Source organism: Pezoporus flaviventris, unplaced genomic scaffold (assembly GCF_033815535.1).
Source record: "Pezoporus flaviventris isolate CSIRO_AGI_PZ_B2104156 unplaced genomic scaffold, CSIRO_AGI_Pfla_v1 ptg000007l, whole genome shotgun sequence".
Classification (NCBI taxonomy): Eukaryota; Metazoa; Chordata; class Aves; order Psittaciformes; family Psittacidae; genus Pezoporus; species Pezoporus flaviventris.
In genome coordinates, this window is record NW_026892555.1 from 73,810,785 (window position 1) to 73,824,589 (window position 13,805).

General features: G+C 39.0%; 1 protein-coding gene across 4 annotated transcripts in view; it reads right to left on the minus strand.

The window, feature by feature from the left end:
- Positions 1-13,805, minus strand: part of CTNND2 (catenin delta 2) — a 645,610-nt gene that overhangs the window by 141,910 nt on the left and 489,895 nt on the right. For all 4 annotated transcript variants that reach the window (XM_061449215.1, XM_061449216.1, XM_061449218.1 and 1 more), the window contains one exon: positions 3,246-3,459. In XM_061449215.1, coding sequence (XP_061305199.1) covers positions 3,246-3,459 — 214 coding nt within the window. The remainder of the gene's footprint in view (positions 1-3,245; positions 3,460-13,805) is intronic.

Sequence of the window (13,805 nt, forward strand, 5' to 3'; positions counted from 1 at the left end):
TATATTTACTGGTATACTTCAGTTTATCCAGGTTCCTCTAATAGACAACAGTGACTATGGAAGTGTTTCTGGAAGAATAATCTTTCAGCATCTTCGGAAATATTTCCTGTACATTAACACAGTTTAATTTCCTAACAGCCACGCAGCAACATTCCCTAGTGACTTCTACACGGGAGCTTCTCCAAAACCATTTGCTCCCCATAAAGCCTTGAATCTGTAACTCTGCAATAAGGTTCAGTTTGCACAATCCAAATTTTGAGCATGGTAAGCTTTCCCAGTGTTAGCCTGAGACCTCTGCTACTGAAGAGGAGAAACATGAGATAAAGGAAGAAATTAAAAACTCAGTTTTGGAGAGATTATGGCAAAAAGAATCTCTGGAAAAGAGGAAAAGCCACAAATTGTGAAGGCAATCCTGAGAAGCAAGGAGCTACCAGGATAGAAAGCAGGGTCAAATACCCTTCCAAAACCAGTCTTGAGATAGCTGGAAATTGAAATTGCAGTCTCCCCAGAGAGAAGCAACATGAAGGAAGAAAATGTGCATGTTTGAGAAACGAACTAGTATCATAACTTTCAACTCTTGCGGGTGTGTGCTTCATGGTACTTGGAGCAGGCGATGAATGCTTCGCTGCTGTTCAGACAAATTGAGCTGCTAAAAACCTCTTCTGCCCCTATTTCTTCCCTTGCAGCTGAGTGGCTACTCAGAGTGACTCACACCTTTTGTCCTGCCAGATTTCAGGACAGGTTATTTAGACTTGATAGGCTCAGTTCTCCATCTGTACAACCAAGATAATGACGCTTCCCCACCTTAGAGAAGAGCTCTGAGGACAAATGATGAAGTATTTAGGCGTGGTGATGACAGAGCTTATATGAATTCCTAAGGCAGGAACTTTATGACCTCTCTAAAAGTAACAAATAAGAACAGTTTTTATGTAGACAGGACACACAACGAACATGAGATGGAAAGGCTCAAGGTATAAGTTTACTCACTCCTAAACCACACATTTGCTATTATTTTCTCAGTACTTCCTTCAGGCTATGGTGACACTAGTGAAATAATTACCTTCTTGCCACCTCAACTCAGGAGGGCTGATGGAAACTTTTATTTTCTCTTGTGCCCATCACCAAGCCAAACTTCTTCCTTACTGAGGCAGCTGCTGCAGGAGCTATCTTTCCTTCCACAGAAAGAACAGACGGAAGGAATTTAACTGGGGTAGCTGTCACACTACAACACTTTACAAATAAGCAAACGAGAGCTGATTCAGATATGCAGTTCCAGCTTGTTTCCTAAGTGATGCAAGATGAGAGGTGCAGCTATGAGCCGTGATTTGGAAAAGAGCTTTGCAGAACACTACCACAACCAGGTTTGCGAGGATCAATTATTTGCATTCTGAAAGGCACAAACCCCATCCAGGGCAAGCACCGGCCTCCAGAGATGTAGTGTCTATTAAAAACAACAACAACAAAAAAAACAACCCAACACAAAAACAGGCCCAGGAATATCATCACTGAGTTTGATTCCATTCCTCAGGGTCACCATCTTGCTCTGCTCCCCTTTCATAGGTGTCCAGCACTCCTGATGCTCACCATCCCTGGAAGCTGCATTTATCTGTACAAAGGCTGGCTACTGCCTACCACTGATGGTCAGGATCAGGTACTCTTCTTGCTAGTAACAGTTTGTAGGCATGCTAGGACACACATCCTTTTTTTTCTGCGGTAATTCAGGAAAATTTAACAACATACTATGCAATGGAAGGAATGTAAACTGTAGCCTAGTACCTTTTCTTCAAACAACCTAATGACATTATGTGTTCTGTCTATAGACAGCACAGGAAGTGCTGCAGAGGTGTAGTGCTGATGTTCATTAGCAGTTTGCCACCTACTACTCAGAATAAACAGGCAGAATGTTCCCTGGAGCCAGGACACAGGCAACATAATCAAGAGACAAACAAGTATGTTGAATCTGAAGCAGTGGTTACACTTTATTAGATGTGTCAGTAATTCTGTCACTCTGCAGGAAGCACCATCCAAGCTCGTGTAACCCAGTACCTCTGGCCCATTAATCCCACCTAACAAGTATGAGGTGATAGGTGTTGTAACTAAGAAACAAAATTAAATATAAAAATCTACATTTAATAAGCACCATGCAGTTTATTCAGACGCCCTAAAGGAAGGAACCTGGAGTCAACCAAAGGACAATAATCTGATCAATTGTATCCTAAATGAGGCCTGATCTGCAAGGGTAAATAATTTCTGCAGGATGACAGTGCGTACTCTAATGCTTCTATGACAGAAAGGAGAACTTTTCTTGCATATTTTAGTAGGAAAATATAATGGAAATACAAGTATTGTAAAATGGGAATATTAAAACATCTTAAGATTTTATACTTGTACCGTTAAATTAATCACCACACTGATAATAGCAATCAAACAGAATGAAATCACAAAGTAAAAAAAAACCCAAACCAACTAACTTTCGTTTTTCGTTTTAAATAGGATAACTTGGGAGCAAGGGTTAAAAATCTCCAAACATTTCAGATTGGTGCTGTTTGACAGTATTCCTGTATTTCCGAAAACTAAACTAAACAAACCACTTCAACTTGAATTTCCAAAGGGAGAAAATTCAAAAGATCAGATACTACTCTGTCAAGAAAAGAAATGGACTCCGTCACAGCCTGCATACCCTGTGTCTAATAGACATCACATAGCATGCTATCAAGTTTCAGAAAAAAGCTTTAAGAAAATGACATTGTCCATCTCTCCAACAGCTCCATTTGTCCAATGCTTTTTCCATTTTCCTATCAGAACCATGGGAAAGGCAAATCCCCTGCCTTTTCACTATACAGGATATAAAAGAAATGAGCAACAGCTTTTAAGAAAATTCAGTAAAATACATCTTCTGTATGTGCAGCCCTACCAGACAGGAGGGAGAACAGAGAGCAAGCAGGATTCCCACCACAACCTATCTGTGTACAAAGCATATCTCCTGCAAGAGCATTCATGGCTAACCAAGGACAAAGTGACCAGCAACCATAAGCATAAACCATGCCCACATCTGTAAACTGTCTGCATGATGTTGAATAAAGCTATTAATACATTACATATATCCAAAGGGCTTGAAAGTGTTTTATTACAGCAAAGGTGGTGACAGAATAAAGAGTTACTGATGGAGCAACTGACATGCAGCACAGAACTGTCCCTGCAGGGGCTATATAGAGCTTGACCAAAATATATTGAAAGATTCAAACCTGTGACCAGTTCTCTGATTTCCAAATCTGTAGTCTTGCGGAGTAACCGTACTAATGCTGGGATACCACCACAGTTTTTCAGAGCAATTTTGTTGTCATCGTTTGCCTTCCCATATACCAAGTTTCTCAAAGCTCCACAGGCACTACGGTGGACTTCTGTCATCCGATGGTCCAATAGGTCCACCAGTAATTGTATTCCGCCTTGTCTTCTTATCTGAAACAGGCCAAAGTGACAATCAAAAAATTAAGGAACAAACAGAGGTATTATATATGCTACCCAATGCAATTAAGCTGTGGTTTATGAGGCTATGGGTCATCAAAGGTATGCTGGTAGCCCTGCAAAGCTGCTATGTTACAGTGCTTTGATTCCTCCTATTATTTTTTCAGAGGCAACATAACTGTACAATGACAAACCTGAACCTCTGTAAAAGCAGCCAAAACTTAGTCAGGAGTGTTGCCCCATTAAGGTTTCTCACTGTTCAGCAAGGTTTGCTTCAGAGTGTAACACATCACAGGCTACAGGAAAAACCGCAAGACTACAGCAAACAAAGAAAAGCACTTAACGTAATTAAGTTTTCAGGAGTCCTTCCTTTTACATTTAATTCCCGGGCATGTGAGCAACTACTGTAGTCTCTGTAAGAATCTTGTATCAACAAAATTTGGAAAAATAAAGATGAAAGGAAAAGGAGGAAGCCTGCAGAAACATAAAGACAATGATGACGGATACATCACAGGAAGCTTGTTCTATCATGATTGAGGGAGACCCTTAAGTGAGGCAGGAACAGAAGCCTCATTCATTCCTAAATGCAGCCTACGAAATAAATTTCTAATGCGGTATCTCACACAAAATATCACTGTAGAAAAAGCACAAAAGTGTTTGAGGCAAATGATCAAGAAGATCAGGAATACTAAGAACAATTTATTATAAAATCTGTTTGCAAGAAACCCATCTTTATTGTTCTTTGGCACTACCTGCTCCTCAAACAGTAACTAGTCTTGAATCTCATTTCAAGAAATTAGACTGATTTTTAATAATATAAAGAGTACAATGTTTTAGCTTCAAGTAATTTACATAGACATCTCTGCCAGAAAGTTTTTCCATGTGTATTGCTGGCTAAGGTGCAAAGCAAGCCAGACACTTCAGCTGATCATTTTACCACCTCTAGTAATATTATGCCTAGGACAGTAAAACAGAGACTCAAAACTGCAGGGAAAGGTGAAACATTTAATTTCAGAATGAAAGTTTATGATTTGTAAAGCAGTTGTGTTGCGTCACAACAACTCCATGCTATACTACAGGCTTGGGAAAGAGTGGCTGGTAAGCCGCTCGGCAGAAAAGGACCTGGGGGTGCTGACTGACGGACACTGAACATGAGCCAACTTGTGCCCAGGCAGCCAAGAAGGCCAACAGCATCCTGGCCTGTATCAGAAATAGCACAGCCAGCAGGGCCAGGGCAGTGATCATCCCCCTGCACTCAGGACTGCTGAGGCTGTACCTTGAATCCTGTGATCAGTTCTGTGCCCGTCACTGCAAGAGAGACATTGAGGTGCTGGAGTGGGTCCAGAGAAGAGCAACAAAGCTGGTGAAGGATCTGGAGCACGAGTTTTATGAAGAACAGGTGAGGCACCTGGGGCTGTTTAGTCTGGAGAGAAGGCTCGGGGGACCTTATCGCTCTCTACAACTACCTCAAAGGAGGATGTAGTCAGGTGGGCTGGTCTCTTTGCTAAGGTACCAAGTGACAGGATGGCAAAAAATGGCCTCATGTTATGCCAGAGGAGGTTTAGACTGGATATGAGAAAAGATGTCTTCACCAAGAACACTGGAACAGGCTGCCCAAGGAAGCGGTGGAGTCACCATCCCTGGAAGTATTTAAAAGACGTGTAGGTGTGGTGCTTAGGAATATGGTTTAGTGGTGGACTTGGCACTGATGGGTTAATGGTTGCACTTGATGATCTTAAAAGTTTTTTCCAACCTAAATGATTTTATGATTCACTGCAAGTAAAAACTTAAAAATGATTCAGCCTTTGAGGTTCCAAAATTGAGGGATCAAAATTACTCACTGATAAAACAGAAGTTCTCTCCTTCTAGAGGTTTGTCTGGCATATCATGTTTTCATAGTAACAGCAAAACCCAGTAATAGAGCCATTCTGTAGTTAAAAAGTGTATATACTGAGATGTAACAGTATTAAATTAAAATGTTTTAATGTCTATACAGTTACAACACAGCTTTGGGCTAAATGTCAACGGCATAGTGTTTAAAGATAAACTAAGATATTCTCCCTTCTATAGGCACTGCTCTCAGAATATTATGTAGAACTTCCTGAGCAATATGCAGGTGTAGAAGACTACAGTGGCCAGCCACATGGAGCGCCCAGAAATGTGAATGAACATTTGTAAAATGTATCAGCTTCAGGCAGAAAAGTTCATTAATCTTTTTGAGAATCTATGCTTCCGCTGCTCAGAGAAACTGTAACAACTTTCAGCTTAGAAACCAGAGAAAGTGGTCAAAAGGTGTTGCACTACATCTCACTGGTCAAAACTTTACGGAAGTGATCAGGATGACTTGCAATGAAATAATTTGCTCCTTTCCAGGCCAGGAAAATTTATTAAGTTTATCAGGGAAAGAGGTAGGTGTGTGTAATGCCTGTTTGTTTGCTTGTTTTTACAATCTATCACCATTTAATCTTCAGATTAAAATGCATCTGCTTTCCCTATTAACCAGATTTTCAAGAGCAAGCATAGCACATGAAGAACCACCCACATGACAAAACAGACGACATTTACTGAATCAGACTAGAAACAAAATTTCACGCATCAGTTCTACAAAAGGTGAATCAATCACTGAGCTTCACACTTCAACCTCTGAAAAAAGATGAGATCTGATAGAAGAAAGAACATAGCTAAAAAATACACAAGTTGTTCTGGTGTGATGAGTAATATCAGCAACGACTGAAAACATGCCGGCTGATCTTCATGAATTATATTTTTAAAGCACAATATGCTGAATGAATATTTTAATTGCTTCACTGCTAAAAAAATATTAAGAATGAGAAACAGTATTAACTTGTAGCAAAAATTGTTGCGTTCTACAGTTCATCTGAAGGTGCCATCTGAAGGCTCATCTGAAGAGGTTTTGCCTCTTTTCTGAGGCACAACATGCATCTGCTGTTTTTCCCACTCTCCCTCTTGGACACAGGCAACTACCATCTCAGTGGACGCACTCAGGTGACAAGTCTTCTTATCTTCTGCTCATTTCTAAGGGAAGATGTGTGGTTCTGCCCCATTCAGCTGTCATTCTGAGCTGCACCTTCCCTTTCAGTCACGCTATCTGACAGCACACTAGCATGCAGCTCGTGTAGCAGCTCCTCTCCTGGGAACATGAAGTCAGCAGCAGACTGAAGGGATTCAAAGATACTTTCTTAAAAGAAAAAGCATTAAATATTCATCGAAAATGCACTTCTGTCTGAAAAAAAGATGGGTAATATAACAGAAATGAAACGGCTGTTACATAATGCTTTACCTAACTTGACAAAATTTCTTTAATTCTACTGAGGAACGAACCTATTCTTACCAGGGTAAGACAAGATTTATTTTCCAAGCTTCCTTTGAATTTCCAAGCTCAGAGACTTGGCAAAGTAGCTGTGTCATGCAGGCAGAGATGAAGCAGATTTATCAGAACTGGAGCTGTTTCTGATGCTTTCTTTATCTGGACTACTGTCTGGTTTTGTTTTTACTTTTCCAATAGCATATTATTCACCAGAAGTTTGACCCCACCCTTGTGTTTCCATCATATATCTAGCTGTTTAATACTACATTCTCCAGCAGGTTTAACTATGCCTGACAAATGGTGAAACTGATGGATTTTACCAGATTCTACTGACATGAAATTATTTGTTCAAGTCCTTTATGTAGTTAAGAGCTGCAGTCTAGAGGACAATTCTGACCTCGTGAGTCTCTTGGGGCAGATCTCAGACAAGCTAAGTTGTCACAGCTTCAGTGAGTTCAGCAGTGCTACTGGCCAAATGTCTTTGGGATGGGTGGATATGCAGCAATATGCTCCAATGGGGCATCAAATCCCTCTCCCCAAAGGACTTTCCATAGATATTTTGGTCTCTCTCCTGAGTTTATATGAACAGAACATTTTTAAAAAATTGAATTTAAAAAAAAATTAAAAAAGTAATATTTACTGACACCTTGTGGGTGCTACGTAACAAAAAAAGAAAACAGAATATGATGGAGACTGCTTGCCCACTACAATCAAATAAACAGCATAGATACAGGAGATAAACAAACAGCAAATAAACAGGAGATACAGGAGGCCAACTGTGACCTCACATAGACCAATACCAGAGTAGCCACTCCTCCAGTAAAAAGGATGACCTTCAACTCTGCAGCACAACTGAGTTCACCCAGTCATATCATAAAGTTCATCTTCCCTGTTTTGAATATAGTGCCCCTTTTTTAAGCTGTCTCCTCCTAAACCAAACATGGAAAAGAGGAGCAGACTAGAAAGCATTAGAAATGCTGGGTGAATCAGTGTTGTGATGTTTGTCGTGACTCTTTTAACCCATGGACAGTGTTAATTTCTGAATGTTCTTTCCTTTTTTTTTTTTTCCCCTCACTAGAAGTATTTTGCATACATCTTTGGAAGATGCTGTTGGATAGGTGTTAAATAAATGAAACAGGCTGTGCTCTTTCACACATGTCATTATGGAGCGTATGACATATCCCATCAGGACCAGGAATCCTTGCACACATGAGCCTGAACTCTGTTGAGCTCTCCTAATAAATAAGGAATCTACTCTGTGTAGTGTAAACTTACACCTATCAAAGTAAAAACTGAAAGAATGAAGATTACATGAATTTTGTCACAAAACCATTTCTATGGAAGAATGCACAACGCTGCTTTCATCTGATGGATCATGTGTTTTCTTTTTCCAGGAAATTTGTAAATTTTCCTTTTAAAGTTGGCCCTCCACTACTAATGTTACTGTCTACTTGCTGGTCAGAAGCACTTGTTCTGGTCAAGTCTCATGATGTCATGACACAGACAGGACAGGAAAAGGTGCCAGGCTGTCTGGTCCACGGACCAGTAAGGGCGCACTCATGTCAGCTTGATACCAGTCTTTTCCTTTGGCATTGTATGAAGGTTGTTTTTGCACTGCATCTGATAACATTTTTGTATTCACACTACGCAGATATGAGATGAATTTGGACTTGCAAAGGGGTTCAGAGCAGTGCTAGAGGCAGTGAAAATGTTAATTATGTTCCTAATAAGGACAGCCTGGATGTCTCATGCAAAGAGCCTTTGAGAAACAGAATTTATACGTTTCAAGGCTGACCTTTGATTCAATTGTGTTTACCACAACAAATTTTCCATGACAGTGGACTGTTAGATATTTAATCTACCAGGAGTTACACGTGACCAGTCTGAAGCATATGCGTTGGCAAAACAAGTCAATAATACATTGATGGTATGTCTGAAACAATGCAGATATACTTGATTACTGTATGATTTTAGCCTATGAATTACTTGCCAGTGTGCTTTTCTAATTCAATAGAAGAGATTGGACAGATATGTGAAAAAAAACAACAAATGTGGGATGTGAAGGGTATGTAGACACCTGAAACGTAAGGACACCTGTTTCGTGAGGACATCTGGTCAATAGCTGTAAAGTGTACAAACAAAGATGAGACAGGAGAAGTAATATACCACACTTATATATGCAAACCCTACAGAACAAGAGACAGCACCAAAGGTTGGGTCTGTGAGCTCCCTGATGGGCTGCTGAAGGAACTGCTCTGTTTACAGAACGATACAAAACAAGAGAAAACACCAGCTAGCTTGTTTAGCTGGTCTAATGGAGAAGTGTTCACCTTCTGATGCAATGCTGTAACACATCCTGCTCCATTTCCAAGCAGCAGTTAAGAGCTTGGTCCCAATCATTCTAAAGACTGCTAACACTAATCCCACGGATGGGAGGAGATGGTTCATGTAGAATTCGAATGCTACTCTTATACATAGGATATGTTGGAATCAGAGTATGAGATACAGAGCCCTGTAAAAAAAACAATTCAAAGACTTCTCTTGAGGAATACTTAGCTCCCTTCAGGAAAGGTGTCTAGATTTACAGCTCTTGGTATATTCTCCTTGCTTTGTATTACATTAGTTGAATATAAGCTTTACTATTTTTGAGACTACTCTGGTCAAAGGACACTTTCTGTGGTCTAAACAGAACTGACAGCAGGATGACTTATGAACATGAGACCTCTCCAGAAACAAACAAAAAAAAGGGTAAGTATTGTAGGAAATACTGTAGCCTTCTTAGTTTACCTTCCACTTGCCATGACAAATGCATGCTGAAGCTTGCACAAATTATAACACAGCTTAAAACTGTGTCAGATGTAAGCAGTAATAGCATTAGAGTCCCTGACCTTAATTGACAAAACATGCTGCCTGTCAGTGATTCAGCACAGAAGCCACACTTCCTCCAGGCTCTGGATAAAGTCTAACAATCAGTTTTGAAAACCCAGCTGGCTTCCTTCCCTGGGGATGGGGAAGTTTTGCCTGAAAAGTGAGGATAACAAGGACTGTCCCAGCAAGCAGAATTCATGCTCCACCAGTCAAAAGTGTTACTTTCTCACAGGTAGAAAGACAGACAACTTCTCAAATGTGAACAAAACAGGTGAGTGATCTTTCTTCCTATCAAGGTATGAGAAAATTGGTCCTGGAATCTGGCCATTGCTTATGGCTTTGCAACAGCAGAAGCAAAGTCAGAGCAAAGATAATAGCTGTTTTGACTATTGCTGTGGTTCCGAAATCAGTTTTGAAATAAAAAATATTCTATTCTTCCCAGTAGTGGAGAACCAAAACCCTTTCTTTCAATCACTGCATACTGGAAATTGTCTATTTCATCTCCTGGAAGGCTGTAAAAATCAGAGATAGATACAAAAAGGAAGAAAAGTGATGCTTCAAGTTTTAAACAGTTTAGCCAAAGACTGTTAGATAATGAACTATTCCAACACAGCCTAAAAATACTGCCGTGAAAGAAACCAAAACACCCTTCCTCTTCTATTTATACTCAGCAAGTGGGTATCTGAGATATTGTTCAAATTTTGCCAGTAGGTATAACTGGAACATCCTCTTCTGCATTTAATTCTGACTACCCTGCCTTAAAAAGTAAAATATAATGGAAACAGAAGAAGATTAAGAATAGGTGGCAAAAACTGTTAGAGGCTGACAGAGTGATAAAATGTGTTTTTAAAATAACACAATCTCCTCAATAAGATATTAAGTGTTCCACTATTAACAGCTCCACAGCCTTAATTTGAAGATTAATTCATGGTTAAATGTTTACTTTACACAATTTTCTTAATAATCACTTTTGAGTAACTCTTCATCCAAAGAAGGTGAAGGAAATCTAACAATAATCAAGCTTTTTTGACATTATAGATATTAATTACCAGCTTAATTGACATAACACACTGTATCATCCACCACTTATTCTGTGACATTTCCATTATTAAGCAAGTTTCAATATACCAAAATACAAATGTTTAAACACACGGAATTAATTTTAATGCCACTGTGTAACATATGGAACGGAGCTAAAAAATAACCGACTGTTAGCACAGGTGATGGTATATATCCAATAACGCCCGAGTTAAAAGGACAATCCAATTTAAGTCTGCTTCTGGAAATTTTTAGTAATAATTGGTTTTAATGTTCTTAGATGCTGGGTTTCTAACTAGCAGAGTAAGTGCCTATTATTTCACGCACGAATGGATTCTCAACAGTTCTGTTCCATGGGTGCGGAAAGGAGAAACTACAAATTAACAGAACCAAATGTCAAGAGCATTTTTAGACAGTGGCAGGCAGTGTAGTGTTTCTGAGACACTCTTGACTACGGTCACCCTGCTCCTCTCAGGCTTATGGTTTGAGGCAGACCAGGGACTACAGCAAAGCACAAGAGGACACTGCCCACACAGCAACTTGACCACACTGATACACAGTATCCATGAAATTATTATATTTCTAGATTTTCTTTACTGCAATTCCTCTCCATAAGAGCTCTCTGTTACTTATCTCTGCCTTGATTACATTACTAAATAACTTTCATCTAAGAGGAAAAACCCCGTGATTTTTCAGAGGAGGGTCTTAAAGACAGGCAGCCCCATTGCTAGCTAGTTTCAGAGGGCTGATTCATAAAACATAAAATAGATTTGAAGGGAAGAAAACAAATCTCTATCAAAACAGAATATGGTAATAGTATTTAGTGCGATATGTCTCATGATAAATGTACTGGTTCAAACTTTTAATTCCTCTCCACTATTTCTTCTGATGTGCCTATGGAACAGCAGGTAGACAATACAAAATCCGTACACTGCAAATGCACATGAGATTTATTGCAGACAAATTTACCTGTAACATCATAGGGTAATTTAGTCTCATTAGCAAAGTAATTTGTGGCAAGTTTAAAGAAGTGCTGAGCAATTTTAGCTTAAAATATAGTGTAATGTTATGCAAATTGCTGCATTAGCTCTGAAGCCTAATTTGTTTAAGGAATCTAAATCGGGGTTTGGATGCTAGGTCCCGTGTTTAAGAATGGTTTTGTCTTGTTTGATCAGACGCAAAGGCAACATAAAGCTGTGAGGAGGCAAAATAAAAATAAATTCAACCACTGGTACATATACAGTGTTCTGCTCTAAGTTAAATAGTAATTGTTCCCTGGGTGCTAGACTGCAGGGCATACAGAAGGAAGGGCATCTTTTTTCTGCGTCCGTAGAAATCAGGAAGGTGTTTCGAAGAATGACTGTGCAACACAAGGATGCACAGCATGAGGTTGATATTCAAAAGCTTTTCTGTAGTCTTATGTTATTGAGTATATATTTGTTTTTCCCCTGTGTCTCTTAAGTGACCTCTTGAGATCCTGGGATCAATGCGTGGGGTTAACAGAGACTCGAAAACATATTCTGTACAGAAGGAGACTCAAAATCATGTTCTAAAATTGCCCTGAAAAGGTATGAATAAACGTGCTGCTTTCTCAGCCAGTAAGTCTTAATGTATTCTGCACCATGATACATTTTGTTTTTCATGCTTGGTAGGAAGGCTATGTCTATTATAAATCAAGGTTTTAGCACAATTTTATTTTTACTAAAAACATCTCCAGCTAGGTGCAAGCTATCTGTAATAGTGAAGCAGTTTACCCTAATGCTCTTAAAACACATTCAATTTGTAGACTATCACAAGCATCCTACCCTGAATCTAAACCTCAAGCGTGCATGGGATCATCCAAATAACACTCCTAATGGCAGGTGTAGAGCTGACCTAAAGTGTTTGTCTGACAGTGAAGGTATCAGAAAAGTGATTTTCAATCCCACTGTTAAAACAGTATCTCATAAAATAAACAGATCGGCACTGACCTGCATTAAGCAACCTTTTCAGCTTCTGAATCACTGGGGGCATAAAATAACACTGACAAACACACACAAATTGGGAAAAATACACAGAAGCCAAAGCCCTTTGAAGGTATGCAATTGCTTGATTTTAATTTGGGGTCTTTGCTTTTCAAAACACTCAAAAAAGACACAATACTTAAGATGTTTCAGCAGTGTGCACTTTATAGATAATGCAACAGTAATATTTATTTAGGATGAAAAAGACATTAGCATTGCTCAGGCACTGAACTAGTACTGTCTAAAGTTAAATGAAAAATGATGATTAATGTCAAGGGTATGGATCATTTACTTTCTAATATTTAAAAAGAATTAAGCTATTTGAGAATGAAAGATTACGCTTATTATTGAGGACAAAAACCCAACACATATACTTCACCTAAAAACATCCTGGTATTCCTATAACCAGATTCCTAGTGAAGTTAAACAAAATACAGAAAATTCAACAATTTTTTTTTTTATGTAAAGGAAAAGTAAGATTTTTAGACAAATGCAGTAGGTCAGTACTTCAAACATTCTAGTACTAACAGAGGACATCAGCTTAGTACCAGATGAAAATTTCTGAAGCTGCAGCTATCTATACTCAGTTAAGCGCAGTATTAGTGGGATTTAATCAATGTGAACACAAACAGCACTTTGGAATGAGGTGGTCATCAGTAAGACCACAGAAAATTCCTTTTTTCTCAGTTATAAAAGTGCAAGCAACAGAACAACTCCAACTGACATTTTAGCTTTAACTGTAAATTCAAGAAGATCCTCTTTTGATACTTGCTATAGTTATCACAGCTTGCATCACAGAACAATGTGCTACTTCTCAGATTAAAAATACATTAACAATTTATTAGATCAAGCATCATACTGCCCCAGATGACCTCTGCTCCCCTGACATTCTCTACTGCGATTTAAACAATAGGTATTCTCTCCTTATAACTGATATATTGGCCACCACAGAATCTCTCAGTCACATGAGAATTTTCTGTCTTAAAGCTGAAGTATTTCTGGGGCAAATTACTTCATCTAAAGCTAATGAATACATTCTCACAACATTCCTCTTTGGTAGGAAGTTTTGCTAACAGAAACTTGGGCATATAAAGTTATTTGCC